The 27,742-nt window shown below is 35.6% G+C and overlaps 2 protein-coding genes across 7 annotated transcripts in view; one reads left to right on the plus strand and one right to left on the minus strand.

Annotated features, from left to right (window-relative positions):
* Window positions 1-1,207: 1,207 nt before the first annotated feature.
* Window positions 1,208-21,181, minus strand: LOC123524062 (mesoderm induction early response protein 1-like). The gene is made up of 11 exons (XM_045301950.2): window positions 21,107-21,181; window positions 20,790-20,832; window positions 17,909-18,039; window positions 14,538-14,826; window positions 14,046-14,122; window positions 11,324-11,450; window positions 10,609-10,706; window positions 10,067-10,148; window positions 7,232-7,326; window positions 6,591-6,718; window positions 1,208-5,811 (listed from the first exon to the last, which is right to left on the minus strand). Exons 1-11 carry the CDS (start codon window positions 21,113-21,115, stop codon window positions 5,112-5,114), a joined length of 1,779 nt encoding a protein of 592 aa, XP_045157885.1. The 5' UTR covers window positions 21,116-21,181; the 3' UTR covers window positions 1,208-5,111.
* A 115-nt stretch (window positions 21,182-21,296) lies between these two features.
* The window catches only part of LOC123524061 (dynein axonemal intermediate chain 4-like), a 29,285-nt gene continuing 22,839 nt past the window's right edge, over window positions 21,297-27,742 (plus strand). For all 6 annotated transcript variants that reach the window (XM_053539266.1, XM_053539267.1, XM_053539262.1 and 3 more), the window contains exons 1-4: window positions 21,297-21,548; window positions 25,182-25,368; window positions 26,246-26,356; window positions 27,391-27,473. In XM_053539266.1, coding sequence (XP_053395241.1) covers window positions 21,502-21,548; window positions 25,182-25,368; window positions 26,246-26,356; window positions 27,391-27,473 — 428 coding nt within the window. In that variant the 5' untranslated portion in view covers window positions 21,297-21,501. The remainder of the gene's footprint in view (window positions 21,549-25,181; window positions 25,369-26,245; window positions 26,357-27,390; window positions 27,474-27,742) is intronic.

The following is a 27,742-nucleotide window of genomic DNA, read 5'->3' on the forward strand; positions in this document are numbered from 1 at the left end:
CATTTTCTTTCTGATCTGGCGCCAGTGTGACTGACGTGCAAAACAATATACCCCACCTTCTTCGAAGGGGGGCATAATTACTGGGTTGGTTAGCAATCCTCCACAGAAATTTGGACTTTCTAACATTTCGACCAGTTACTTTTAGACTAAAACGACATGAAACTGTACTAACCCTCAGTAATATAGGGGATCACCATTAAGACCATCTTTAAACCCAAAGAAGTTAGAATCTTTTGGAAGGAAAACGCTGACCAAGGTTTTTATTTTGTTGAAGCTGCCTTGTTTGACTTTGGGATTCATACTGAATCTTTTTTTTTTGTGAATCTGTGTCCGATTTCAGATTCTTAGCATTGCAACAGCTTGAAACGTACAAAGTGTCATTAAAACATGCAGGATGAAATGTCCTTGAAACGCAGGACAAACAACAACTGTGTTCATTGCACATGGATGCTGCCACATACTGCGCCATGCTCTAAATACCAAAGTTTTTAGTACAGACTATCTTTACATGAAAGATGTTTGACTGAAAGTTTGAAGCAAATTTTATACAGACAAGGTTGTGCATCTGAGCAACTTTGATTCCTTTCCTGTAGAAAGTGTGCGAGGAGTTGAACACACCAAATTTCTTCACTATGGCCTATTTTGTGAAATTAAGAAAGGGCCATAATAGCCACAGAAAAAGTCCATTATGTACGATCAACTTCACAGGTCCTTCATCTGTGAAACTTTCAAGCATATCCTTTCAACAGTGTTTGAGGGGTCGGACACACAAGATTTTTCAAATTATCAAAAGGCCATAACTGCAGTAAAGATTCTCTCCGATAGAAAAAATCCTTCCTTCATTGTCATCAGATCTGCACACCAAGCTTGTTCATCTGTGAGTCTGAAGCAAATCTGGCTAATAAGTGTAGGAGTTGGACACACAAGATTTTTCTATATATTCCATATAACAAAACTAGCAAAAGGCTGTAACTGCAGTAAAACACATAAATTCTTTCCTTTATGGTCATTTGCACATCAAGCTCGTAAACCTGTGACAGTTTGAAGCAAATCAGACCAACAGTGTGGGGGGAGTTTGGCACACAAGATTTTGGGACATACGGACAGCAGCAATGCTATATGGGACATAAAAGAGCCTAAACATATAAATAGGGGATGACGTGTCTATAAAAATATAGTACATGGCATAAGTAGAACAAACAAGTCCTCAATTTTATGAAAAACATGTATTAAATCTGATTTTGTTTTTCTACATAATAATTATGTACAAAATAAATAATGATGTACGCCAAGTTGAACTTTGTACAATCTTGCAACTGTAAAAATCTATTAAACGTAACAAACATACAAAATGAGTTTTACACATGTACATTTGATTATAATTGAGCACTATCAAACAATCAGCTACAGCAGCTCTCACATGTTCAAAATATTTTAAAACAAATATTTCAGACCAAAAAAGTTTTTGAGACATCACTGCAACTTCAAATGCTATGTCCATATAACCCTGCTTTTAACATATTGTTGATCTATTCAGGAGAACCTTGGGAAATCTGAACCCATAAAGCTACATACTCAAGTACATGTATTTTTGTTAATTGCTTGTCTGTGATTTATACATCAGTCACAATCTATATTGAAGGTAGAATCACTTAACAACATATTGTTTGGGGTTACAAAATGTAACACGGCTATAATATGTAAACAAATCTAGAACCTCCTAATAAATTTAACTTACAAATGCTAACTTTTCACACACTAAATGGCAATTGCATACATTTGGCATTTTTTTGTCACAACGAAACTATGTATTGGCATTCTAGGTGTAATAGCCAAAGTGCAAATTTATGAGGGCTAATAGCTTCTGCAAGTACATTGGCATCTTCAATGCAAACTTCAGATTGCCAATAGCTTCAAAGCATGTATTTACTGGTAATACGGATGCCAATTTAAGAGTGACAATAGCTTCCTAGGGCATATTTATCGGCAATCTTGAGGAAACAGCTCAAATACAAATTTAGGAATGCCAATAGCTTCTGAAAGCACATTACTGCTGTTTAATTAGATTTTTATTATTAATATACCGTAACATATTTTCTGTTGTTTGAACATCATGTAAAGTATCAATAACTGCTTATTTTTTTTCACTATTCCAGTTGTTTGTAAACATGGGTTACAGGATTCTGTAAAATGTTGTGTCTGTTTAAAGCAAAATACACTCTACATAGATAGTGCCGGTTATCTCTACTAGTTGATGTTGTTCATTTAAAAGGAATATAAATTAATAAAGTTTAATAAGAGTGTCCATTCATAACATTTTTTCAACAAAATTAACAAAACTTACATTCATACCACTTCTTACAAAAGACATTTTCAGTACTGGTAACAAACCACTGTGTACTTTTCACATGAACAAAGTCTTAAAATTTCGGACAATTTTTGACACTACATGAAGATAATGAAAATGGTCAAGCATACATTAATTTCACTCTACAATGCTGTTAGAATCATCTATTTATACGTAACTATTTCACACCAGATTTAACAGATCTTGATCAATCAATTTCTTTGACTTTGCTTTCTGATCTATGTTTAAACACTATTTTTTTTCTCGTATAGTTTCATGCAGTCAACTGACCAAACCAGTGTGATGTACTGGACCATTAACTGGTTTTCTCACATAAAAAAAATCCTACATCCTACGCTGGTTTTCTGACAGCATGAAGGCGAGTGATTTTAAGTCAGTGACCTTGACTTCTTGGACAAGGAGGCCCCTATGAAAAATTCAATATTCCTAACTAGTTCTGCACAAGTTACCTTTTTTTTATCCATAAATTAGGGGACAGAACTTCAAATCAAATGAAACCTTAAGCACATAACAATTTCATTCTCTAATGATCTCACCAGGCTTGGAGGCCCTGTGAAGTTTTTTTTTCTCTGCAAATGAAATAGGCCAACTTGTAATGGAAGGCATCAGTGTTAAAAAATTAAAACAGACCTATGAAATTACTATTACAAAGCAGTTTCAAACATCATTTACTCCTTAGATAACAACACTGTCAACAGAAATGAAACAATAAAATTTCACTGATCAGCACCATAAAAAATTGCAAGTTAATCATGAAATGAATATCTACTTTTTACATATATAAAACAAATAACCTTTCCAAGTTCACACAAAGAACCTTATTATATTATATGTATAAACTTTTGGTTAACTATATTATTAACTGGCCATATTATCGGAATAAATGTATGTTTTGTAAATTTATGGTTAATCAGATTTTCAATGACCTTAAGGCAAAGATAGCTGTAACACTGGAACAAGCCAGGTGTCCATTTAATTAATGCGACTGTGTATCAATAACCCTGATAGGAACCAGGAAATAAGCTTCATAAAATTTTGAATTCATTAATTACATTTCATAAAATTTCTTTTTTTTCTTCTACATCATTCTGCATCATCAGCATCAGTGCAATAACTTGTCTCTACAAATCTGTTAAAACATCAAGCCAGAAATATACTGTCTACCATGTAAATGACCGGGTCTTTTGTCCAAAAGGTCATTTTCGATCAGACTTCACAGACTTGACATCTCATATGGCATGAGAGAAAAGGTGGTTACAGGTTATTATGTGAGCTTTTCAGATCAGCAAAACGTGGCTTATTATTGAGCTATCAATCATTTTAGCCAGATTTATTATTTCAAAATCAATACAAAATCACTTTGAAAATGCCCTTCCAGTCATATTTTACTAGATACCTTCAGTTTGACAAATGGATTTGGAAAAGACTTAACTTTTAACAACACACATACATCTATTTAAATTTCAGTTTCATAAACTTGTTTAATCAGTATAGTAATACATGTACCAACAATTAAGTACTAATATCAAGATTTCAAAGGGATACAAAGGGAAAATTATGAACAAAATATTAAAATCCTTTAAACAATATTTCTCACATTTTCCTAACATGCTTTGTTAAAACGAATGTACATGTTTTCTTACCTTGACTTTGTAAAAGTGCAATTTTTATGTCCTTTGCTAAGCTAATCTATGAATGCCAGGTTAAGGTAACTTTTATATACTGTTGTAAAATGTCACATACCACTTTTCATTTGTGATATCCTTATTATACCATGGGCAAGAGAAATAAGACTGATGGTCATATCAATGATTGGACATTTGTCACGTTTTTGCAACTTCACAGTCATATAATTATAGAGATTTTATACCACAAATGGCCATTAATTTAATAAATTCAATTAAACAATAAATAAATCATGGTTCTGTATCTTGAAAAAAATACCCTAGTATCCCTTTAAATTACTGTGTTTCAACTATTCGACAGTCATAACAAACATAAATACTGAACAACACAAATTGATGAATACGAGAACAGGCAAAATGTTAAATTGCAGTAAAAATATATTAGGACTCTATGATAAGTAATGATTATGAGACATTAACAATGAATACTTTTTGTCTGACAAGTTAATTTTATGTAAATTATTAAAACATGAACATTTTCATTCACTGAAGGTGTGCAATTAATAAACCTTGTCAGAATTTCATTAAATTCCTCTCTTATGTATAATCAGATTTTAATTAAACGATCTCAATTAATTGCCTCTATGATAATCTATTAATCAACAACCAATCATTAAGTTAATTTCAATGATAATAGTTCACACAGATCAACCCTGTTAAGCATAAAATGAGATTACAAAATATCAACCTTGAATTAAATTTTACATGACTTACTTTCTTTAAGTAGTAGATGGTATATATACAAATGGAATCAATACAACTAAATTACTCCATTTTTCATTCTAGTAATGTAAGTTCCCTTACTTTTAATTATTTTAAATTTAATTGGCATTGATTTAAGCATAATTATGAACGAGATCAATGTAATTATGATAAAATACGGCACAAATTATTTTCTTGCCAGCAAGATCATTATGTAACAACTTCTTCCCATTTGTGTGTTTGAAAAAAATGTTGATTCCATATTCTGAAATTTCCTGAATATTGCACACTCTTGTGTTATGATAATTTGAATGAAACCTTAATGGATGATAGAGAATACACAAAATGACGGAATGTCACTGAATCAAAGCCTCAGCACTTCTTGAATGTCCTAAAGCTACACTAGATATTCCTAATGTTTTACTGTTTGTAGAACTAGTATCGGTTAATTTTTCACTTCCTATTTTCTCTACAGATGGAACTTTGTTTACTGATGAAATTGACAATGAATCTATATGGTTTTGTGTTTCTGTCGAGGCGGTCGACGAATGGAGGTCACTTGGTAATTCACTTATATTGTCAGTGTTGTCTGTTTTCATCTTTTTAAATGGAGGTACATAGCCTTCCTCTGGGAGGCCATTTTGAATACAAATATTGTCCCCTTCAGCAGGGTTATGAACTTTAGTGTCTGGGCACTGAACTGTTGGTGAAGCAGTATTTATATCAAATTCTGTCTGTATAGGCTTAAATCCTGCAAATGAATCACTCATACACACTTCTGTTTGAGGTTTGAGGTGACTGACTGAGGTATCACCCGTACCAGAATCTGTGTGAGGTTTAAGGTGGCTAGATGGGCTATCACCCATGCCGGAATCTGTGTGAGGTTTTAGATGGCTCGAAGGGGCATCACCCATGCCTGATTCTGTGTGAGGTTTGAGGTGGTTTCTTTTCGGATCTCCAAATAACAAAGAATGAACTGGACTTGCTGAGCGATCTCGAGCAGGAGTCGGGGTTGGAGGCGTTTCCTGGTCGTCTAAAAACCTCTCCATGTAATCTCTAAATAAACAAAATAAACAATTATACATAGTTACTTTTTTCTAAAACAAACAGTGGGGAAATAAAGTTTTGAATCAGGAAGACCTGAAGCAATTGTACACTCAATGACCACATCTTTTATCATAAAAAAAAACATTTTCCATTCAAGAGAAGCTGAAACATCTCTCCAACTCAAATATCAAGACATCAGAAAATCTTTTGAAATCCAAGACGGATCTGTTCAAAGCACAGCTGTACAAATACATCTTTACCAGTTCTAATGAATATTCAAGTCTTTTTCGCTCTTTTTGGCACTGATTTTTCTCTCCTTATTTTCCTCTTTCTACAGTCTATTCAACATTTTAAAGTACCATTTGTTTGTTAGTTTCGGGTTTAATGCCATTTTTCAACAGTATTTCAGTTGATGGCAGGCAGTTAACCTAACAAGTGTGCCAAAATTCTGTACAAGTACAACCCTGTTCTCTGAGAGTAACTTGCCAACTTCCCCACATGAATCAGAGGTAGACAAATGATTTCAGACATTCTGTCTTTTATCAAATCTTCATGGAAATCATACGCCTCCCCCTGGGACAGAGCTCGCAGCCCCACTATCCAGTAATTTGCACTCTCCCTGTTGAGCTAAGCAGGCAGGCTAGAATCATGTCTTTCACCATTCTATCAATTCAACGATAGCAGGATTAACATTGATGGCCCGAGCATCATATACAATCACAATGCTCTCCCAACTTTTCAATAATCAAACCTTCAGCTAATTAGTAAACGACATTCAGTTTACTCACGTGACTCCTGGATGTAATGTGTATCTGCGTTTTTCTAATCTAGTCTTGTTGGCAAATATATCATGTCGCTCTGTTTTCTTCCACAAGTAGTAAAACTGTACAAGCTCACCAACTGATCTTGTTTTAACCTAAAATAACCATATTATATGACAGGTGATAAAAATTTTGGTGACAGTTTTAAATATGTTCATATCCTTGCCGCTGCAAAATTAAAAAATTTTCTTACTGCACATCTTACGTTGGACTGTAATTCAAAGACATGATGATTAACAGAAAACTACATAACTTTGTTCTGACATGCATTTAAAAAGCCTGGTAAATAGACTGTTCGCCATTAGTATTATTACACTTTTCTTGATAACATAACCCTTATCCCACTAAAGTTCTACAATGAACTTGTTCATCTTTCAATTTGGACAGTACAAACTACCATTAACTGTTAAATTGGGTGATTACCAAAAAGATACTGTCTGAATGGTGACCCAGTGCAGACTGCAGGCTGATCTTGGCCTGCACTGGTCGCAAAGGCAGAATCACTTGCCGCCAGCAGGCTAAGGGTTAAGTACATATCATATGTATTCAACTTAGAACTGATCATTAAACTTCAAAACTGGAATTAGATCTACATTATGTATATATACCTTATTTTGGTGAATAAGATAGAAGTCTTTGCCATAGAACCTGAGACCTGTTTCAAAATTACTGCATTCTTCCTCTGACCATAAACTCATGGGATCTGCAAGAGAAAAATTAACATTAAATTCATATACCATAGTGATGGGCCGATTAGCGGATATAATCGATTGACGGCTAGAAAAGTCCAACCGATTCCGATAATCGATTATGTTTTCTCAGAGTCGATAGCGGGTACGAATCTACACGGGTATGAACGAGGGTTTCCGAAGGGAAATACGGTGCGTGAGAATTTATGTTTTACCTAGAAATATCCGAAATATGGACTACCTGCATATACAACGGATAAAACAGAAGTATGCCGACAATCAAACGTTAGTATTTCCTTTCAGTTATCCAATGAAAATGGATTTAACATCTTACAGTTAGGCACAGCTGATAACATGGCGGCGTCGTCAATAAAAGTGAGGCAAAATAAATTAGAGAAACTTTGATAAATTTTCGTATTTTACAACGGTATGCCCGAGGGAATTTATCTGTTGAAACTGGACACTAATGCCGTCAAATTTCCGTGTCCATGATGTAATTTCAATGGAAAGAACTTTAGTGTTTTTATGCAGTTGCAGTTGTCAGCGAGTTGTCATGATTTTTTTTCTGCCGAAATTCCGTTTACCCAGTACCGCTGACCAGTGTACATAAAAATAATAATTGAAACAGATTAAACTCTGATTTTTATCTGATCATTTTTTTACCAAGCTTCATGACATTGTTATATGCCATAGCAACAAGTAGTTGGAACATGGTGCTACTCAGTAGTGTCAGGCTATGGTAACCATTGTATGAAAATATTTATATTACCGAAAAATAACTGAATTCATTTAATGATTTTCTACAATCACTATTTTTGTCAGCCAGAGAAAGACTGAAATATCTGTACTTCCTTCCTGTATGCTAGATACGTTACAGGTACAGGTATACCAGTCAACTGTCACAAATGACAGCTATGAGTCTATGATACATGTACACCAGATTGCAATTTATTGTTGTTTCCCTGTCTGCAACTAATTAGTCATTACTAAACAAGTTTCTGTTTACCAGGAACCAGCTTTAAAACATCTGATTAAAGGTAGTTCTTTATTTTTCAAAAGAGCATATGAATTTTAAGTAAAACAGTCACTTTAAAGGCATGACTATCTGAATAAACAGGTATAAAAATAAATAACATTCAACCGATTATTCTTCCGATACATCGCATCGGTTTGCTAACCGATTCCAACCGATAATCGCTTGGAGTTTTCCAACCGATGTCCCATCACTAATATACCATCACATTTTAATTTAATTTCAATTTAGACTTCAACAACCAGAAGAGAATGCTTAAAGTAAATGCACATGTCTCACCATACCACTTCATTAAAATGGAAAAGTGAATTGTTAGGCAATATCCGGCCATAGTACAAAGACGCGTGTTTGGAGAGGAAAGGGTAAAAAGTTTTGATTTGAATACCTTTCATTCTCAATGTCACTGTGACCTTGACCTTTGGCCCCTAAGCATTACATGTCAACTACTGACTCAAGCTAAGCAATCATATCAAGGCTGTAGGTCTAATGGTTCTTTGTTTATGGAGCAAAAACCATTCACTTGAAACTGACATTGTATCTTAAAACAATATGGATCATTGACAACCATTCCATAGAGTTTAACCCGTCATTTTTTTGATAGGGTTTCTTCAGGACAAAGAATGTTCTGGTGCAGAAAGTAAAATATACTACTTAACTAAATATGTGTCCATACAGGGTTTAGGACACTGGTGCCCCCACTGTATACGGTTTCATGACTCTTGGTGAAATATATTTAAAGACACATGCAACACAAATTTTTAAGCACTAAGTGTATTTTTCACTAAGTCAAGGACCATAACTCTGGTCTGGCTGAGTGAAATCCCAAATAGCTATATAACAATCCTCTATTAAACGTTATGTGACTCTATTTATTTTGCTGGGTTAAACATCACACGGACACAATTTTAGGTCATATGGCGACTTTCCAGCTTTGATGGTGGTCCCCAGGTGCCCCTCTGTGCATTATTTCATCACAAGCGGGCGCCTGGGTAGAACCAAAGACCTTCTGTAAGCCAGCTGGATGGCTTCCTCACATGAAAAATAAATGCCCGGAGTGAGGTTCGAACCGACATCGATGAGGGGCAAGTGATTTGATGTCAGCGACCTTAACCACTCGGCCACGGAGGTCCCCTTTATGACTCTGGGGCATGTGCATTTTGAGATACATGCAACAAATACTTGTATCCCCTTCATGCATGTTTTTCACTGCATCAATGGCCTAACTCTGGTCAAAACCCTAGGTGCCCAACTTCAAAGCTGAATAATATTCCTATTATGTATCATGAGCCAAGGGCCACAACTCTGGTCTGGCTGAATAAAACCAGTAACAAAAACCCCCCAAGTGCCTAAGTTCACATGCAGAATAACATTCCTGTAATGCTTCATAATCCTAAATCAAATACTTCTCAGATATATTTAGGCATTTTTATACATATTTCTGACTAGGTCGTGTGCGTGTGTGTGTGTGTGTGTGTGTAGTGGGGGGACACGCAGTATAGGTCAACAGGAGAATTTCAATGGTGGAGAATGGCTTAGAATCCTATCTGGATATTATTCTAGACCTGAGTATGCCTTCTTGAAAGCAGCTGGATACCTTCTCCACATGCAAGGAGTCAGTGCTAAACATTGCTGTACATGCTAATTGGAGATAGATAAAATAGCTATGCATTTTACAAATTTTATTGAAGAAAATGTAAGATAAACTGGTGTATTAAAGTTACCTGTAGGAGGTATTGCTTGCATTTTTCTTCTGCGTAATGCCTCCTCTTTGTTGTGTCCACATTGCAGTAATAGATATAATGCCTGTAAAGATTAGATATTTTTTAGTAAATGCATAAAGTTTCATTATTCCTATTCCTTCCATGCATAAGTTAACTGCTACGAAATCCCGCTCCCCCCACTTTTTATTTGATATCATTGTAACAGACTAACAGTAGCATTGATATCTCTATATACAACAAATCATATACTGACCATATCAAGTTACTGACCAAAAATAATTACCAGTAAGTACTCGGGCTATTAATAAGGAACTTCGCTCCACAGCAGAGTAAAGCCAAATAACATAGTATTTCCTCAACATACCAAGATAGTTGCAACCTTTTAGGGGGACGAATCATCCTATTTCAGATATCACGAAAACTGCATCCTAATCAGAAAACATACTGACAAAATTTGTTCCAAACAATTTCATTAAGCTATAAACAATCAAAAATTCATTAAAATTAAATGATGAAAGCTGTGCAACAGAAACAATTGATACCTGTTCATCGTCTCTGACATGAGCACCAGTAGGTATAGCATGTACTCCAACAGATGTCTGTAGGCCCTGTAAGTGGATCTCTTGCAGGTATTTTTCCACTATAAAGAATATAAATTCAGTTTATTTGAATATCAATTAATGAAAGGTAAAAATATTTGGCTTAGAAGCCTCCTTGAAAGAAGTACTGTTGTTTGATATTTCAGCTGTTTCTGTTCCAAATCTTCCCCTCCTCCCCCCAGAAAAATGAAAAACTTCCAAAGGTTTACAATCTCATAAACTTTTGAAATTTTCAGGTAACTCACATGTCAATATTTCAATTCCTCAGACTTTAAACACAATGTGTTTCAAGTCACACTGACAAGTCATAGGGCTACATTGCAGTTTTTAATGATGTAGAAAAATCAAAGATGTTCCTTCATCTCTATTTCAGGCACTGGCAGGCACAACCAACCAGCTGCAGTTTGACGGCTTCCTTAAAATAAAAGCCCACCCGAGGTGAGGGGCTGGTTGTCTTCAACCATTCTGGCTAGGAAGACCCTCACTGACGAATCATTTACGTCTGTTTCCATGCTGAGATGATATAAATCTTGCAAAAGTTTTCGTAGCTGACCAACATAAATCCTACATGAACTGAACTTTAAGAATTTATGACGACAGTGCCTTTTAGATATCAAAACCTAAATCGTAAGACAGACATTATAAATCAAATATTTACCTTCACTATCCTCCATTTTAGTTGGATCCCAAAGAAGTCTATCCTCATTCTCGTATGCTGGAGCATCACCATATTTACACAGACCTTCAGGTACTACTGCCTGATATGATGAACCAACTGAAATTGTCTGAAACAAAACATAACACACATTACATATATGTTCACAATAAAAATCATCTGCAACAAATATTTTCTTTTTCGTTACAAATGTGTCTCCTTCAATCCTTGAATCAAACTTTGAGGATTCCAGAAGTCATAATACTTGACCGACTCAATTGCTTACAACAGCTGCCATTAGTTGTGATTCTGTCTGTTAAAAGACAGTCATGTAAGATATCTGTTAATTCAAACAAGAGGGCCATGATGGCCCTGTATCGCTCACCAGAGTTGAACTGGCCTACTGACATAGTTTTTGACCCCACATGACCCAGTTTCGAATCTGACTTAGAGATCATCAAGACAAGCATTCTGACCAAGTTTCATAAAGATGGGGTCACAACTGCAACCTCTAGAGTGTTCCAGGGTTCATACAGACAAGGCCAAGTCAAATTCAAGGACTTTTCAAGCACTAGTCTTATAGTTTTCAAGGACTTATTCAACCATAATACCGTGCTACTACCTGCTGTGATTCTGCATCCCAACACCTAATATGAAGATCCATATGTTTTTCTTGCATCTTTTTATTTCAAGTTTCATCAATCAGAGCGACAAATGGTCCCCTGATCTTTTCAATCAGTAAGCTTTTAAAGTGGCCAAATACACAGATATAGGCAGTTTTTCTTTCACCAAGAGCAAACTTTTTCGCTATTTTACTGTCTGGAAACATGGTTTGAAATATTTTATTAATGTTTTCATTGGACTTGTTTAAGGCATATTTCTGGTTTGCATTGTCCATATAATTTCTGCTTTAAGTACATTAATTTTTTATACTTAGTTTGAAATACTAGCACTCGATGATGCAAACAGAATGGTAACTGTTTGGGGTGAGGGTACCGTAAGACTGTCACACACTTTCCCATTACGATAAGAATTGCGATTCATGCTCCGTGATGAATTGACGCCATTTTAGTCAGGGGAGACAACGCTAAACAGAAAGTACGAAACATTCGTACCCAAACTTTGCTTTCGTCCCGACACATTCGACCTTTTTTATTACGGCGTTTTCGTAGCTCTGCCCATTGTTCGAAACTTGCCATTTCATTCTAAAAGATTAACTTTTGGTTTTTGGGGAGATTTTAATTGTCTAGCATACGAGAAAATAAGAAATTCAAGTACTTTTCAAGGTCTTTGGGCAATTTTCAAGCACTTTTCAAGACAAATTGTGTTTTCAAGGACTTTTCAAGACTGCCCTTCATTTTCAAGTACTTTTCAAGCCTGTGCGAACCCTGGTGTTCACAAGCTTTTCCTTTGATTTGACCAAGTGACCTAGTTTTTGACCCTACATGACCCAGTTTCATACTTGACCTAGAAATCATCAAGACAAACATTCTGATTAAGTTTCATAAAGATTGAGTCACAACTGTTGCCTTTAGAGTGTTCACAAACTTTTTCTTTCAAAGTTACTTACTTTTTGACCCCACATGACCCAGATTCAAAACTAACCTAGAGATCAACAAGACAAACATTCTGACCAAGTTTCATAAAGATTGAGTCACAACTGTGGCCTCTAGAGTGTTCACAAGCTTTTCCTTTGATCTGGCCTACTGACCTCGTTTCTGACCCCACATGACCCAGTATCAAGGAGATCATCAAGACAAACATTCTGACCAAGTTTCATAAAGACTGAGTCACAACTTTGGCCTCTTGAGTGTTCACAAGCTTCTCCTTTGATCTGGCCTACTGACCTCGTTTTTGACCCCTCATAACCCAGTTTAAAAAAATTGACCTAGAAATCATCAAGATAAACACTCTGGCCAAGTTTCATAAAGACTGGGTACATCTGTGGCCTCTAGTGTTCACAAGTTTTTCCTTTTATTTGACCAGGTGACCTAGTTTTTGACCCCACATGACCCAGATTCGAACTTGACCTATAGATTATCAAGACAAACATTCTGACTAATTCTCATGAGTTTCAAACTTAAATTGTGGTCTCTATAGAGTGTTGACAAGATTTTCCTTTGATCTGGCCTGGTGACCTAGTTTTTGATGCCACCTGACACAGTTTCAATCTTGACATAGAGATCATTAAGATTAAACATTCTGGCAAAGTTTCATAAAGACTGGGTACAAATGTGGCCTCTTGAGTGTTCCTTTGATTTGATCGGGCAACCTAGTTTTTGACCCCACATGACCCAGATTCGAACTTAACCTAGAAATCATCAAAACAAACATTCTGACCAAAGTTCATAAATATTGAATCACAACCGTGGCCTCTAGAGTGTTCACAAGCTTTTCCTTTGATCTGGCCTACTGACCTAGTTTTTGACCCCACATGACCCAGTTTCAAACTTGACCTAGAAATCATCAAGACTTACATTCTGACCAAGTTTAATCTGGCCTGTAGTGTTCACAAGGCAAATGTTGACGGACACCAGATGCTGGACAATGACCGGTCACAATAGCTCAACTTGAGCACTTTGTGCTCTGGTGAGCTAAAAATTTGTAATAATGGACTAAGTTAAATTGATGTGAAAATATGAAAAAAACAAAACTATACATGTAACATATAAATATAAAAATTTCTTATCAAGTATAAAAGTATGAAATGCCAGCACAGTATTACCTTTTTCCATTCTTCTTCAGGTTTATAATCTATATCATCTTCAGATTCGCTGTCTTCACTCCCTGGCTGACTTTGGGCTACAAAACAATAAATAGCATGCTTATGACCACAATGTATATTACTGATATGGCAACATTGGTAAATAAAGATAACACATTGCTGCACGTTGTTGACAATCAAAGAAGTCTTTACTTTTTTTTTTGGTCAACAGCGCTGCCCCTCTGGACAAAAAAGCACAGGCAAGCAGCTGGTTACAATAAACTAGCCTTTAGCAAGCCAGATGGATGACATCCTTCAATGAAACATTATACACCCAAAGCAAGTTTTCAAACTTTAGTGTTAGCAAAGTGAGTCAGTAACAAGCTGTTAGAGAAATTAGATTAAATGCAATTAAAAAGATATCAAGATGTGTTCAACTCGTGTTACAATGTTCAAAATAACATTACAGGTTTTGGTGCTCTTTGCATTTGGAATTTTCGATTATGCTCTTACATCTTAGAAGACGTGCTGTCTGTGATGAAGAAACACTGTTCAGTAGATCATGCACGTCTGTTTCTTTATCTTCTCCTTCATCAGAATTTGACAGTAAATCACGAGCAATCTCATCTTTGTCTAGCGTCAGGTCCTGGTTACTGAGTATTTCTTCTTCACTGCTGGACCGGGTATCCTGACCTTGGGAGGAATCTGGCGACATTGAACTACTGCTACTGCTTCCACTGCCAGCCTGGCCACCGCTATACCCATACATAGCAAGCAACTGCTCTATTGGCATATCCCCTTCCTACAATCAAAGTTAAGAACACTATGTGAAATGGTCTTAGTTCAACTGACAGCATTACTAGCAAAACTAGAATGTGTCTGTAGGACACAGGGTGTGCCCCCACTGGTACATTTGTCACAAATAAGTGGCAATAATTCAAATGTTTGCAGTCTTAATGGGGTATAGCCTCAACAAACATTTTATGAAAAGGATTCATTATTCTAGGCGCTATACTTTTTGAGCTATGAGCATCACAAACAAAAAATCCACTATTTTGGCTATTTCAAGGGCCATAACTCTGTAATAAGAGCTAAGGTTCTCAAGAAGAATGCTAAGTGTGCAAGGTCACATCACGATAAAGACTCCAGCAAGGTTTCCTGAATTTACATCAAATACTTTTTCAGCTAGATATATAATTAGGTGAAAAAGTGCATTTTTTTTACTATTTCAGGGGCCATAACTTTAAAAATAAGGGGTGGGGCCAGACAAAAAATTAGAGTTGTGCAAGTTTATATCATGATAAAGACTTATGCGAGTTTTCAACCATTTATATTAAATACTTTTTGAGCTAGGTGTGTCACAAGGTGAAAATGTACATTTTTGACTATTTCAGGGGCCATAACTCTAACAAGAGGACCATGATGGTCCTGAATCGCTCACCTGTCCCAACATGACCCAGTTTTGAACTGAGTATGACGTCGTTTTTTTTCTATTATTTGACATAGTGACCTAGTTTTTGAGCTCATGTGACCCAGTTTTGAACCTGACCTAGATATCAACAAGATGAACATTCAGACCAACTTTCATACAGATCCCATGAAAAATATGGCCTCTAGAGAGGTCACAAGGTTTTTTCATTATTTGACCTACTGACCTAGTTATTGATGGCATGTGACCCAGTTTCAAACTTGACCTAGATATCATCAAGATGAACATTCTGACCAATTTTCATGAAGACCCATTCAAAAGTATGGCCTCTAGAGAGGTCACAAGCTTTTTCTATTTTTAGACCTAACGACCTAGTTTTTGACCGCAGCTGACCCAGATTCGAAACCGATCTAGATATCATCAAGATGAACATTCAGACCAACTTTCATACAGATCCCATGAAAAATATGGCCTCTAGAGAGGTCACAAGGTTTTTCTATTATTTGACCTACTGACCTAGTTTTTGACGGCACATGACCCAGTTTCAAACTTGACCTAGATATCATCAAGGTGAACACTCTGATCAATTTTCATGAAGATCTTGTGAAAAATATGGCCTCTAGAGAGGTCACAAGGTTTTTCTATTTTTAGACCTACTGACCTAGTTTTTAACCACAGTTGACCCAGTTTCGAACTTGGCCTAGATATCATCAAGATGAACATTCAGACCAACCTTCATACAGTTCCCATGAAAAATATGGCTTCTAGAGAGGTCACAAGGTTTTTTTATTATTTGACCTACTGACCTAGTTATTGATGGCACGTGACCCAGTTTCAAACTTGACCTAGATATCATTAAGGTGAACATTCTGACCAATTTTCATGAAGATCCATTCAAAAGTATGACCTCTAGAGAGGTCACAAGGTTTTTCTATTTTTAGACCTAATGACCTAGTTTTTGACCGCAGCTGACCCAGTTTCGAACTTGACCTAGATATCATCAAGATGAACATTCACACCAACTTTCATACAGATCCCATGAAAAATATGGCCTCTAGAGAGGTCACAAGGTTTTTCTATTATTTGACCTACTGACCTAGTTTTTGAAGGCACGTGACCCAGTTTCGAACTTGACTTAGATATCATCAAGATGACCATTCTGACCAATTTTCATGAAGATCTTGTGAAAAATGTGGCCTCTAGAGAGGTCACAAGGTTTTTCTATTTTTAGACCTACTGACCTAGTTTTTGACCGCACGTGACCCAGTTTCGAACTTGACCTAGATATCATCAAGATGAACATTCTGACCAACTTTCATAAAGATCCCATGAAAAATGTGACCTCTAGAGAGGTCACAAGCAAAAGTTTACGCACGGACGGACGCACGGACGGACGACGGACGCTGCGCGATCACAAAAGCTCACACTGTCACTTTGTGACATGTGAGCTAAAAATAGGGGGCGGACCCAAATGAAAAATAGGAGGTGCACAAGTTCATATCATGATTAAGACTCATGCAAGGTTTCATGAATCTATATCAAATACTTTTTGAGCTAGGCATGTCACAAGGTGAAAATGTGCATTTTTGACTACTTCAGGGGCCATAACTCTGAAATTTGGGGCAGACCCAAATGAAAAATAGGAGGTGCCCGTGTTCATATCATGATTAAGACTCATGCAAGGTTTCATGAATCTATATCAAATACTTTTTGAGCTAGGCGTGTCACAAGGTGAAAATGTGCATTTTTGACTATTTCAGGGGCCATAACTCTGAAAATAGGGGGTGGAGCCAGATGAAAAATAGGAGGTGCACAAGTTCATATCATGATTAAGACTCATGCAAGGTTTCATGAATCTATATCAAATACTTTTTGAGCTAGGCATGTCACAAGGTGAAAATGTGCATTTTTGACTATTTCAGGGGCCATAACTCTGAAAATAGAGGGCGGAGCCAGATGAAAAATAGGAGGTGCGCAAGTTCATATCATGATTAAGACTCATGCAAGGTTTCATGAATCTATATCAAATACTTTTTGAGCTAGGCGTGTAACAAGGTCAAAATGTGCATTTTTGACTATTTCAGGGGCCATAACTCTGAAAATAGGGGGTGGAGCCAGACGAAAAATAGGAGGTGCGCAAGTTCATATCATGATAAAGACTCATGCAAGGTTTCATCAATTTATATCAAATACTTTTCGAGCTAGGCGCGTCACGAACTTCGGACGGACGGACGGACGGACAAGAGCAAATCTATATGCCCCCACCACTCATGGGGGGGGCACAACAAAAACTATGTAGCCATAGTATGAACATGCCCCCCTTAAAATAAATGCTTGATAGATCCAATAAAATTTATGTGCATGTCCAATTCATGCTGCTCAAGTTTGAAAGGAAGTTTGTTACATTAAAATAGTGACTTTCAGTTTAAAAGCGAACATCACATGGCATCAATACCTTTTCTAAGTCATTGAGTTCTGCAGCAACACTTTCAGCCCCACTGAGGTTTTCTTCTTCCTCAAGAGTTCTTTCGTCATCATAATCATGTACCATCATATCAGCTGAAGGGTCAAAGTCATGGTCAGTCTCTGAAAGAATAAAACATTCCTCCAGTACATATGTCATAATAAGAGCTGTTTAGGGATAGAAACGTTTGGCTACTCAAAAGCAATAAATTGAATAACAGAGTTAATGAACAAATAAAATAAGATCAATATAAATCAGATTTATACGAAAAACATTGCCACAAAATTTATAACTGATGTGTATTTTTCATTTAACACCTGTCACTGCCTTTGAATTCAGTCCGTGAATTTTCATTTCTTTGATGTTTTCGCCACTGGCGAACTGTAGCGGAAACCCTGTAGCTAATTCAGGGGTCACTCTGGGATTTTTTTCTCTGAGTCACTGCTTTTTCCGAAATGATAAAATTATGAAGCCGGTAACTGCGAAGCACATAGATAGCACTGATGTTCTTGTACGACTACCAAAGTACCCATACCACTCAAATTATTTTATGGATTTATTAAATCTTTCTTTTAAAAAGCTATTTAGAAATATCAACCTTGTGTATTCGCAGGTTTACGTAATCAATTAATTTTCATTACGTCTCACTGCAGAAACGTGCATCCAGGGACTCCCAAGCTGCAATAAACACGCGTATACCGGGACCAATTATGTGTACAGGGACGCCGAATTCGGAGTTTCTGAGAACCCTGATCACATCTTAAATAAAGATGTCAATAAAGTGGAAATTTTAGTTCACATTTTAAGTTGGTCTTATTTTGCACATTGCCTAGAAGTGAGTGGCGTTTGATGCCTTCTCCAGGGTTGGCGAAATCTGATTTTGACTTGCTTGTCCAATTTTGTCAATTGTTATTTTGTCAATTACTATTTTGAACTTGTCGGAATGAGAATTATAATAGTAAATTCTGGTCAAATTTCACTTGTCCTTTTAAGCTTTGGGATAATTGAATTTGCCACCCCTGCTTCTCATGTTTCATTCTCGAAAAATGCTTCAAAGTAAGAGCAGCTTTTTTTAAGCTGGCACTAGAAAGTCTCGTTGGAAATAACAGTAATGTTCGAAAATCACAGTTGCAAAAATGGATGACAAATGCCGAAAACTTAAGTTAGAATTAAATTCTTGATAATATTAATATACCTATGTTTTACTGGTCACACATTAAACCAGAATCCACCTAAAAACCTGTATACACTTTTCATAACCATATTTTTTTAATTAATGGTATTTTTGAAGGGTTTTGAAAAGAATTCAATCATATAAAACGTGAATAATTAACTTACGAAAGGAAAATAAAATACGTTTGCGGCGCTTTGCCCAAAACAATTTATACGAGACTGAAATTCGGCAGCAGGCAATTTCCATAACCGAAGTACACCTGTTTATTTTCAATTAAAGGTATTTTTGAAGGGTTTTTGACAGAATTCAATCATATATAACATAAATAATTAATTTACAAAAGGAAAATAAAATATGTTCTTGCAAAACGATTTTATACGAGATTGAAATTCGGCGAGCACATGGGAAATTTCCATAACAGGGATCGAATTTAAATTTTTTTCCCTTTTGCTAGTGCCATTTTTTTCCTCTAGCAAAATGATGGGTTCAACTAACAATTATTTAAAAGCTGTTTACGTGCTAAATTTATTAAGTTGTCTTGTTGTTGTTTGGTTTCATATAAAAGGTCACGGTCCGGACAAGTGGGGCCTTTCCTGGTTTCCATATACGAAATGAACCAAAGTACTCAATGATTCTTTGGACATCTGGCTGGACTCAGAAGTTTTAGGTTATTTCAGGTCACTGCCCCAGTGTTGCTAGCATTTTCAGTCACCGCGAGTATTTTATGCAGGAAGAAACTTGTTATTTTCCTCTCCATTTCCGCAGAACTTTGCAAATCATCTACCAAAACGAAAACAAATATTGTCCAGACGCTTACTTATATACCCGATAATTACATTTGTATAAAGCGAAAAGCGTCTACAAGCGGTCACATGATTATCGGTAAATTAACTACCCCAAAGAGGTTTTAAAGAGAAAAGGACAGTTTAAGCAAATTCCACAATTTTCGAATGCGATCGCAAAAATATTTGAGTGCCATGATTTTCTACTCGCATTTTTTTTTATTCTTACTTGAATTTCGCGAGTAAGCGACCACTAAATTCGATCCCTGCATAACCAAAATATACCCTTATTTCTTCGACACAGTTGCATGAGCTATCCAAATTATGTGGTGTGATGTACACAATGTATAGTTTAAAATAAAAATTTAGTTTTAAAAATATATGCATTACATATACAATAATTATAGTATATTTCAAACTGGTACGGCTTCCACAATGTCTTTTGTAAGGTCTCGGATTCTTTCGCTACTCCATCTTCAATGTTGGCTACAATTTTTGGATAAAGGTAATTAGATTTGGCTACAAGATTTTTAATTTGGCTTAAAGCTTGCCTACAAGAAAATTTCTCCCAGCGCCACCATTGAATATTTGCAAAGAAAATCTACATCTACATCTTTCACCCAACCGTCGATTTCCGACTATCACTGGGCGGCGAATGCTGACTAAGTTACATAAAAACTTAATTTCTCTTCATTTATTCATTCCATTTCATACATTTACACTGCGAAAATAGCATGCAATAGGCTACAATTATTAAATTGCTGAGTATAGCTGATTTTAACTGTTCTTAACATGGGTAGCTACAGATCACAAAACGATAGAAAATAACATCTGAAGACAGAGTTGCCTCCCTTAGTATTAAATCGTAATTTAAAGCGCCAAATATGTATGAAGAGTTTTGCAAAATGTTAATTACCTGGACTGCTGCCATTACTCGGAGTGGTTTCACCTGTCCCGGTCTGAAAAAGAGAAAACTGCGAATAACTCAACTTTCGTTCTTGCGTTTCAAAACGAGGCACCGCTCCTGTCAAAAAGCTCTTTTTAAATGTTAGAGGCGCTCTTTCAAACGGATGTAAATATCTCAAGCAATTTGAAAAAAATATGTTCCTGTAACAACACAAATGAATCATCAATAATTCATCTACAAAACAGCTAAACAGTTTTTCTCCAAACCAAGAAATAACCATTTATTTCGCATTTGAATTACAAAACATTTAGTAGATTTTCACTTACCGTCGCCATTTTTCCCAAAATTATGGGATACGTAATGAATTTGTTAAAACGAGGCTGTGCAATTCCCGCGATAGTCAGTGCGTGCTTCTTTCATAAGTTTTGATTGGTTGATATTTTACCAGCGGTTCTAATTCATTTTGAGAAATAAGCTTGCATTCCAGAGTTACTTAGCCAAAAATGAGACAAATATAAGCCTCAAACAACTTTTGTTTCAATTATTAAAGGCTCTCTTAATTGTAATATACATGACAACTTGTTCTTTGCCAGTCGTTTACGAGCGTATATCTTAAGATTTATCTTGTTCGATGAACCAATGAAATGAAATGTAATATTTGACACTTGTTTCTAATGACAACAGAAGAAGCAAAAACTAAAATGGTGGACAGAGTTTAACCATGTCAACTAGCCGAAATAAAAAGTCGCAGCATATGCTTGCTCCTGGGTAATTATGATATATATTTAAGAAATCTGGGAAAACTGTTCATTTGGTTAATTATATGGTATATTTTCTTATGGCAGTGGCTAGGTGTCTATAGGCTATTAAGAAAAACTGTGTATTACTGTATGGGCTGTTAGACACATGCAGTCTTGTCTGTTTTCAGTCCCGCTTTGTCAATACTTTTGTAAAAATCACTCTCTTGTGCAGACTATAGACAAGGTTACTGTCGCTGAATGGCTGCTTTTAAATTTCTGACATTTGCAGCCACCGTTACAGTTTGACTGTCACAATATAAAAACAAACTGTATGTGTCGGATTAGTTCAACTAGCGCAGACTGCAAATCTGTAAATAATATCCAAAAGGGTTAATTGTAATCGAAGATTAAAAGAAAACGTAGTCCAAATAAATTAGGCCATTTTGGGACAGAGGGAAACTTTTGACTGTTGTTGTGTCTGTCACGTCCAAACTTAGTCTGCATATTTCTACATCTACATCTACATCTACATCGGTACAACCAACAATCGATTTCCGATTATGACTGGTCGGCGCTGTCAGAGAAACAGTTGTTAAAGAAATTTAGTTTAGTATATTACAGTGTTAAAAGTAAAAGATAAAAGGACAGTATGCTACAGTTAAAATAGGACAGAATGGAAGAATTACATTGTGACCGCCACCAGCCTCTCTGTAAAGATACTGAGGCTGGGGCTAGCTTTGACTGATGTGGGGAGGGAGTTCCAGAGACGGATGGTTCTAGGGAAATAAGAGTTAGCAAAGTATTGAGTGCTGGAATAAGGGATCAAGTAGTTCAGATTTCTAATGGGGGTCAAGTAACCTTGGTCAATAGCAACGGTCTGGGTCCTTACTTTGAAAAACAAAAGTAATGAACAGTTTAACCTACGGTACTGGAGAGTTTTCCATTCTAAGGATTTCAACATTTCAGTAACACTGCTTGTATAGTTGTAATCATTCATAACATACCTAGCTGCTGACCTTTGGACTCGTTCAAGTTTATGGATGAGGGTTTTCTGCCAGGGATGCCACACAGTTGAACAGTATTCTAGCTGGGGGCGGACATAGGTGGTGTATGCAGCTTCTTTGACCTTTATGTTTTCTGTCTTGACATTTCTCTGAATAAATCAAAGGGAAGAGGTTGCCTTAGAAGTTATGTTTTCTATGTGTTGTGACCAGTTCAAATCATTGGAGATAGTTATTCCTAGGTATTTAGCTGATGAGGTGGACTTTAACTCTGTATTGTGTAACCTGTAGGGATATATAAAGGGATTTCTCTTCCTACTTACTCTAAGGACTTCACATTTGTCGGGGTTAAATTCCATTTGCCAGACTCTTTCCCATGTTTCTAATTTGTGGAGATCTTCTTGAAGGGCTATGCTATCATTATTTGATTTGACAGTGAGGTATACGATGGTGTCATCTGCAAACATACGGGTTTTACATTTGACTGAGTCAGGCAGATCGTTAATGTATACAAGGAAAAGGCACGGCCCAAGGACAGACCCCTGTGGAACTCCAGACAGGACCGGAAGTTCGCTGGACAGGTGACCTTCAACTGCGACCTTCTGAGTACGATTAGAGAGGAAGGATTTGACCCAATTAGTTATTTGGGGACTAACACCTAGGGATTGTAACTTGTAAATTAGCCTCAAATGGTCGACTTTGTCAAATGCCTTAGAAAAATCCATTACGATGACGTCAGTTTGTTGACCTTGTTCTAAATTACTATTATTTCTGTTAGGAAATCCCCACTTGAAATCTGTTGGGAATGTTTTCTGGTACATTTACAATTTTTTTGTTATGATTACATATTTGAAAATGAATTTATGTTGACAATAAAGCATAGACTTGTCTCTAAGGTCAACATTTTATGAATGTATATTTTAATTGTGTTTTGTTTCTGCAATTTAGTATAATTGGCAGTCTGTTGTTTATTGAAACTGGTGTTGGGGTAGATATCTCCTCGCACCTGTCACATCATATTTTCGAAGATTTAAGTCTCTTATTTAAAATTATGGATTAAATTCAACCCATTTGAAGTTTCTACATGAATATTAATGTTTAGATTATTAAAGCAAGTAAGTCTGACCAGTATATTATGACTTTTTTGGATTTTTTAATGTCTTTGTTTTCCTAACAGTAGAATGCAGATATGGGTAAGGCTTAGAGAGATGACAACTATAAAATATCAGATCATAAAATAAGTCATAACGATAAGCCAAATGAGTAAGCCTAAAGAAAATGATAATTGTCTACATCTATCGAGGATACATCCACTGTGTACTGTCCAACAATCAATTCTTATTATAACTGGGAGGCACTTGTCTGGGACAGACTGTTAAAAGATGAGTAAGCTCATCAAGTGCAAAGTTAAAAAGAACTCGGTTTACTAAGATTAAAAACATAGATATAGATTAGAAGGTTACAGTTGCCAGCCTCTCAGTGAATAGAATCAAACTGGGGCTGGACTGTATGTGCAGGGGAAGACCATTTCATGAACAAATTGTTCTTGGAAAAAGGACTTAGAATGGTATTGCGTATGAGATGTGGGATCAAGTAGTTCAGGTTCCTTGTAGGTATGAGGTGGTTTTGGTCAACTGCAATAAGAATGTACTTAATTTAAAAAAAATATAATTAGGGAATTTTTGTTGTGACGTTGTTTGAGGGATTGCCAGTTGAGATCTTGAAGCATTTGGGTGACACTGCTAGTTTCAATAGTTTGACCATAGTTACATATGTATCGAATACTCATTCAATTTTGTATGTGAGGGATTTTTGCCAAGGCTGCTATATAGAGGACCAGTATTCAAGCTGTGTAAAGAAAAACAACTATGATTTAAAAGAAATTTTATTAGATAAAAGAGCCTTTCAACAGTTGCTGTTATAGAAGAAAAAGCCATACCCACTGACCCTTTATATAGACTTGTTGTTCATCTGTGATGACTTAACATCATAAATATGCATCACAGTTGATGCATTTCACTTAGCCTTACATATCAGTGCTGGATAGCATTAAGAATTTACTGAGCTAAATTTTAGTGTCATAGCACAATTGAATCAGCATTTTATATGAACCTGACAATATACATTAATACATAATTTTTTGTAGAGATATGTCATTTTTTTCCCCTGTTTCAACGAATCGTCTAGCAATTATGACTGGATTCACAAGGTCATGACAGTGAAGATTAATCATATAAAGATGGACTTATATGAGTATGTCCAAATGTCATATATAGAAGAACATGGCTGCAATATTATGGCATATACCGCCCCACCTCCATCTCATCCCCAACTCATTTTCTTCTAATTATAATGTGTACTTTATTGGCAAGACAGAATGGATTCATTGGTGTAAGAAAAGGATAATGTTTTGAAAATTTCTTTTTTCTCGTTAATGTTTAGTCCAGGATTGACTGAGTTTGCACACAGTATATTTGTTTCTAAATGTTTATTTTTTGGACAATGCTTTCTGTATGTTCTGTGTTTGGTTCTTTTAGCTATAGATTTTTCACAACTGACTTCCTTGAAAGTATATAAACGTAAAAAGAAGTATATATATCTTACAAAACAGAAACTTTTGTTCTCCGTTTCAACTATAATTTATGAATTTTTTTTTCTAGCAATAATGTTGGAGCAAGCACAACATCTAAAAAGAGTCACGGTGCATCCACCATGAAAAGTAAGTATGGAACAATAAGAGGAACAACATATGGAAGTTCAAGAACTAATATTCCATCCTCAGCCAGTAAGGCACGAAGTCTTGTAAATGCTCAAGATGGAGGCAAACCTCACAAGGCTCCAGTGCAGGTAAATTTATTTACAGGGCCCATTTTGGCATTATTTCAACCAAAAATGTTCATCTACATGAAATTTTGCTCAGTTTACCCACATATAACATTAATTCATTAGTTACATCTAGATAAAATTGTACTAGATTTCATATTTAAAAATATGTGTATAATAAACAATTCATTGTGTAAAGTTTGAAATTAATATTACACACTAATAGTTGTATAAGTAAACACCCTATATCAGGTATATGAATATCATGTAATGCCCCCCAAAAATGTAAATGCTAGATCTATATGACATAAATTGTGATTATAGGTCTACATAATTATACAGTTTTATATATTTTGCCAAGATAGTTATATATTTGATTATTGCTTAAAGCAGCAACCCTCATTTACTTGTAGTAAGCTAAAGGAACTCGCCATTTCAAAGGTTATGCCAACCTTTCCGTGAAAGTTGAAAGTCGGTAAAAAAAATAAATCTGCTAACTTGAAGTAGTCTGCTGTCTCAGCAACTGCAAATTTCAGATGTATAATGATTTGTTCGGTCAAGAATTCAAAAAGATATCAACAGTTACACTTATTGAATGTTCACATCTATAGTCCACAGAATACATTAGATGTAAATAATTTAAAATACAGTTGAAAATCGGTGTCTTGAATTTCAAGGGATTGAGTGCTTTACATCAATTCTAGACAAAATTGGACTTAAAATATCATATTATGTGCATGTGTTTATGGACTAGACTTGAAACTGTTTCCTAGATAGCCGTAATGAAATTAAGTGTGTTCGAGATATTGAGTTTCAACTGTAATAATAATTTATGATATGCAAGTGGCAACTCCTGTGAGAAGATAAGAAGTCTAACATTGTGCTATATATATTGTTACAGATCTATGATGAGACTGGCAATGATGTTACTCCTCAACCTCTACATTTAGGAGATCCAAATCAGGCTAAACAGAAACAGAGCAACCTCCTTGCTGAGAGTTCTGGCGGCACGGTAAGTAAATTTTGTAATTACTCCCCTTTAATATGAAAGTATATAAAAAGCTGGGTATTTCTTTTTATTTCGATACAATGTCTAGTTTTACATTTGTATTTGATAGACATATCAACTATTGAACAATCTGAACCAAAATGCAAGTTTAAAAGCTGTGTGTAGCTTCTGAATTCATTTATTTCCAATCTTATCTTGGTTGCGCTACCAAGATAGGCAAAGGGAGGTAATAATAATTTTTCAAACTTGCGTTTCTAATGAATTCCATCTAAATACATAATTTTTAATGCAAATATTTTACAAATATATTACAGTATATCTAATATTTATACATTTCCTTAGGCAAAGAATGTTTATCAAATTTATACTTATGATAAAATAACTCTATCTTGGTTGGGCAACCAGGATAGGAAAATGAAATTTTAAAAATACCTCCAGTGAAAATCTAATTTGTATTAAGTGTTAAGTGAACATAAATGAGTGTAAATGATCAGATGCTAAAGTTCCGAACAAATCTGTTACATGGCCAAAATCTGATTATCCACCTTTAAAACAGGTTATTTATGAATGATACATGTTATTGTTCTAATGTACGTTACTAAGTTTGCTTGCTTCATGAGTGTGAAGACTTGCATGTTTTGTAAACCTCAGTGAGAAACACAGGAGATCAGTAACACAGATTTACAGCCTTGTCCAACCTTTCTGTATTGCTGGAGTTACGGCCTTTATGAATATGATCCAAAGCTTCTCTAATCTCAACTTATACAAATTACTCACAAGGTCTACCAGGACAAGACATCATCCTTTCAGGTTTAAGGAAGCTATTCAGTTGGCATACTTAAGCTCATAAAATAATTCTTTTTCCAGTATGACTTGTGTGGTTTTAGTTTAACTTATAAATTGGAAAGTAATTGCATAAACATTTGGACTGACCTGGTATTGTCTGTTCTTTAAAAGTTTTTTTCAATGTATTAGGTCATTTGAAATAAAACTGTTCTTGACATATTTTCATGTAAATTTTATTCTGTTTATTACAGCCAACAGACTTAATGTCACAAGCATCTATTTATAACACAGGCACAGTGACAGCTAGCACATTTGGTGGAGGACCTTTTACAAGGTTAGTAAAAGTAGTTCGAAGCTAAAGGGAAGCAACCCATGCTTTTTGATGAATTTTATGTTTATATTTTGTAGTGTTGTTTGGATTATTTTGGGAACTTTTCAAACAATGATGGAAAATTTTAATAGGGGTGAATTTTAAACCTACTTCTTATACCAGACACCTAATATTCATGATAGCAAATACTTCAGATTTTATTTAAGAAACTATGAGATGGTGTGTAATACTTAATGACATTTCATTCTTTAAAATCTTGAATGGTTTGTATC

The sequence above is a fragment of the Mercenaria mercenaria genome, chromosome 3 (genome assembly GCF_021730395.1).
Source record: "Mercenaria mercenaria strain notata chromosome 3, MADL_Memer_1, whole genome shotgun sequence".
Lineage (NCBI taxonomy): Eukaryota > Metazoa > Mollusca > Bivalvia > Venerida > Veneridae > Mercenaria > Mercenaria mercenaria.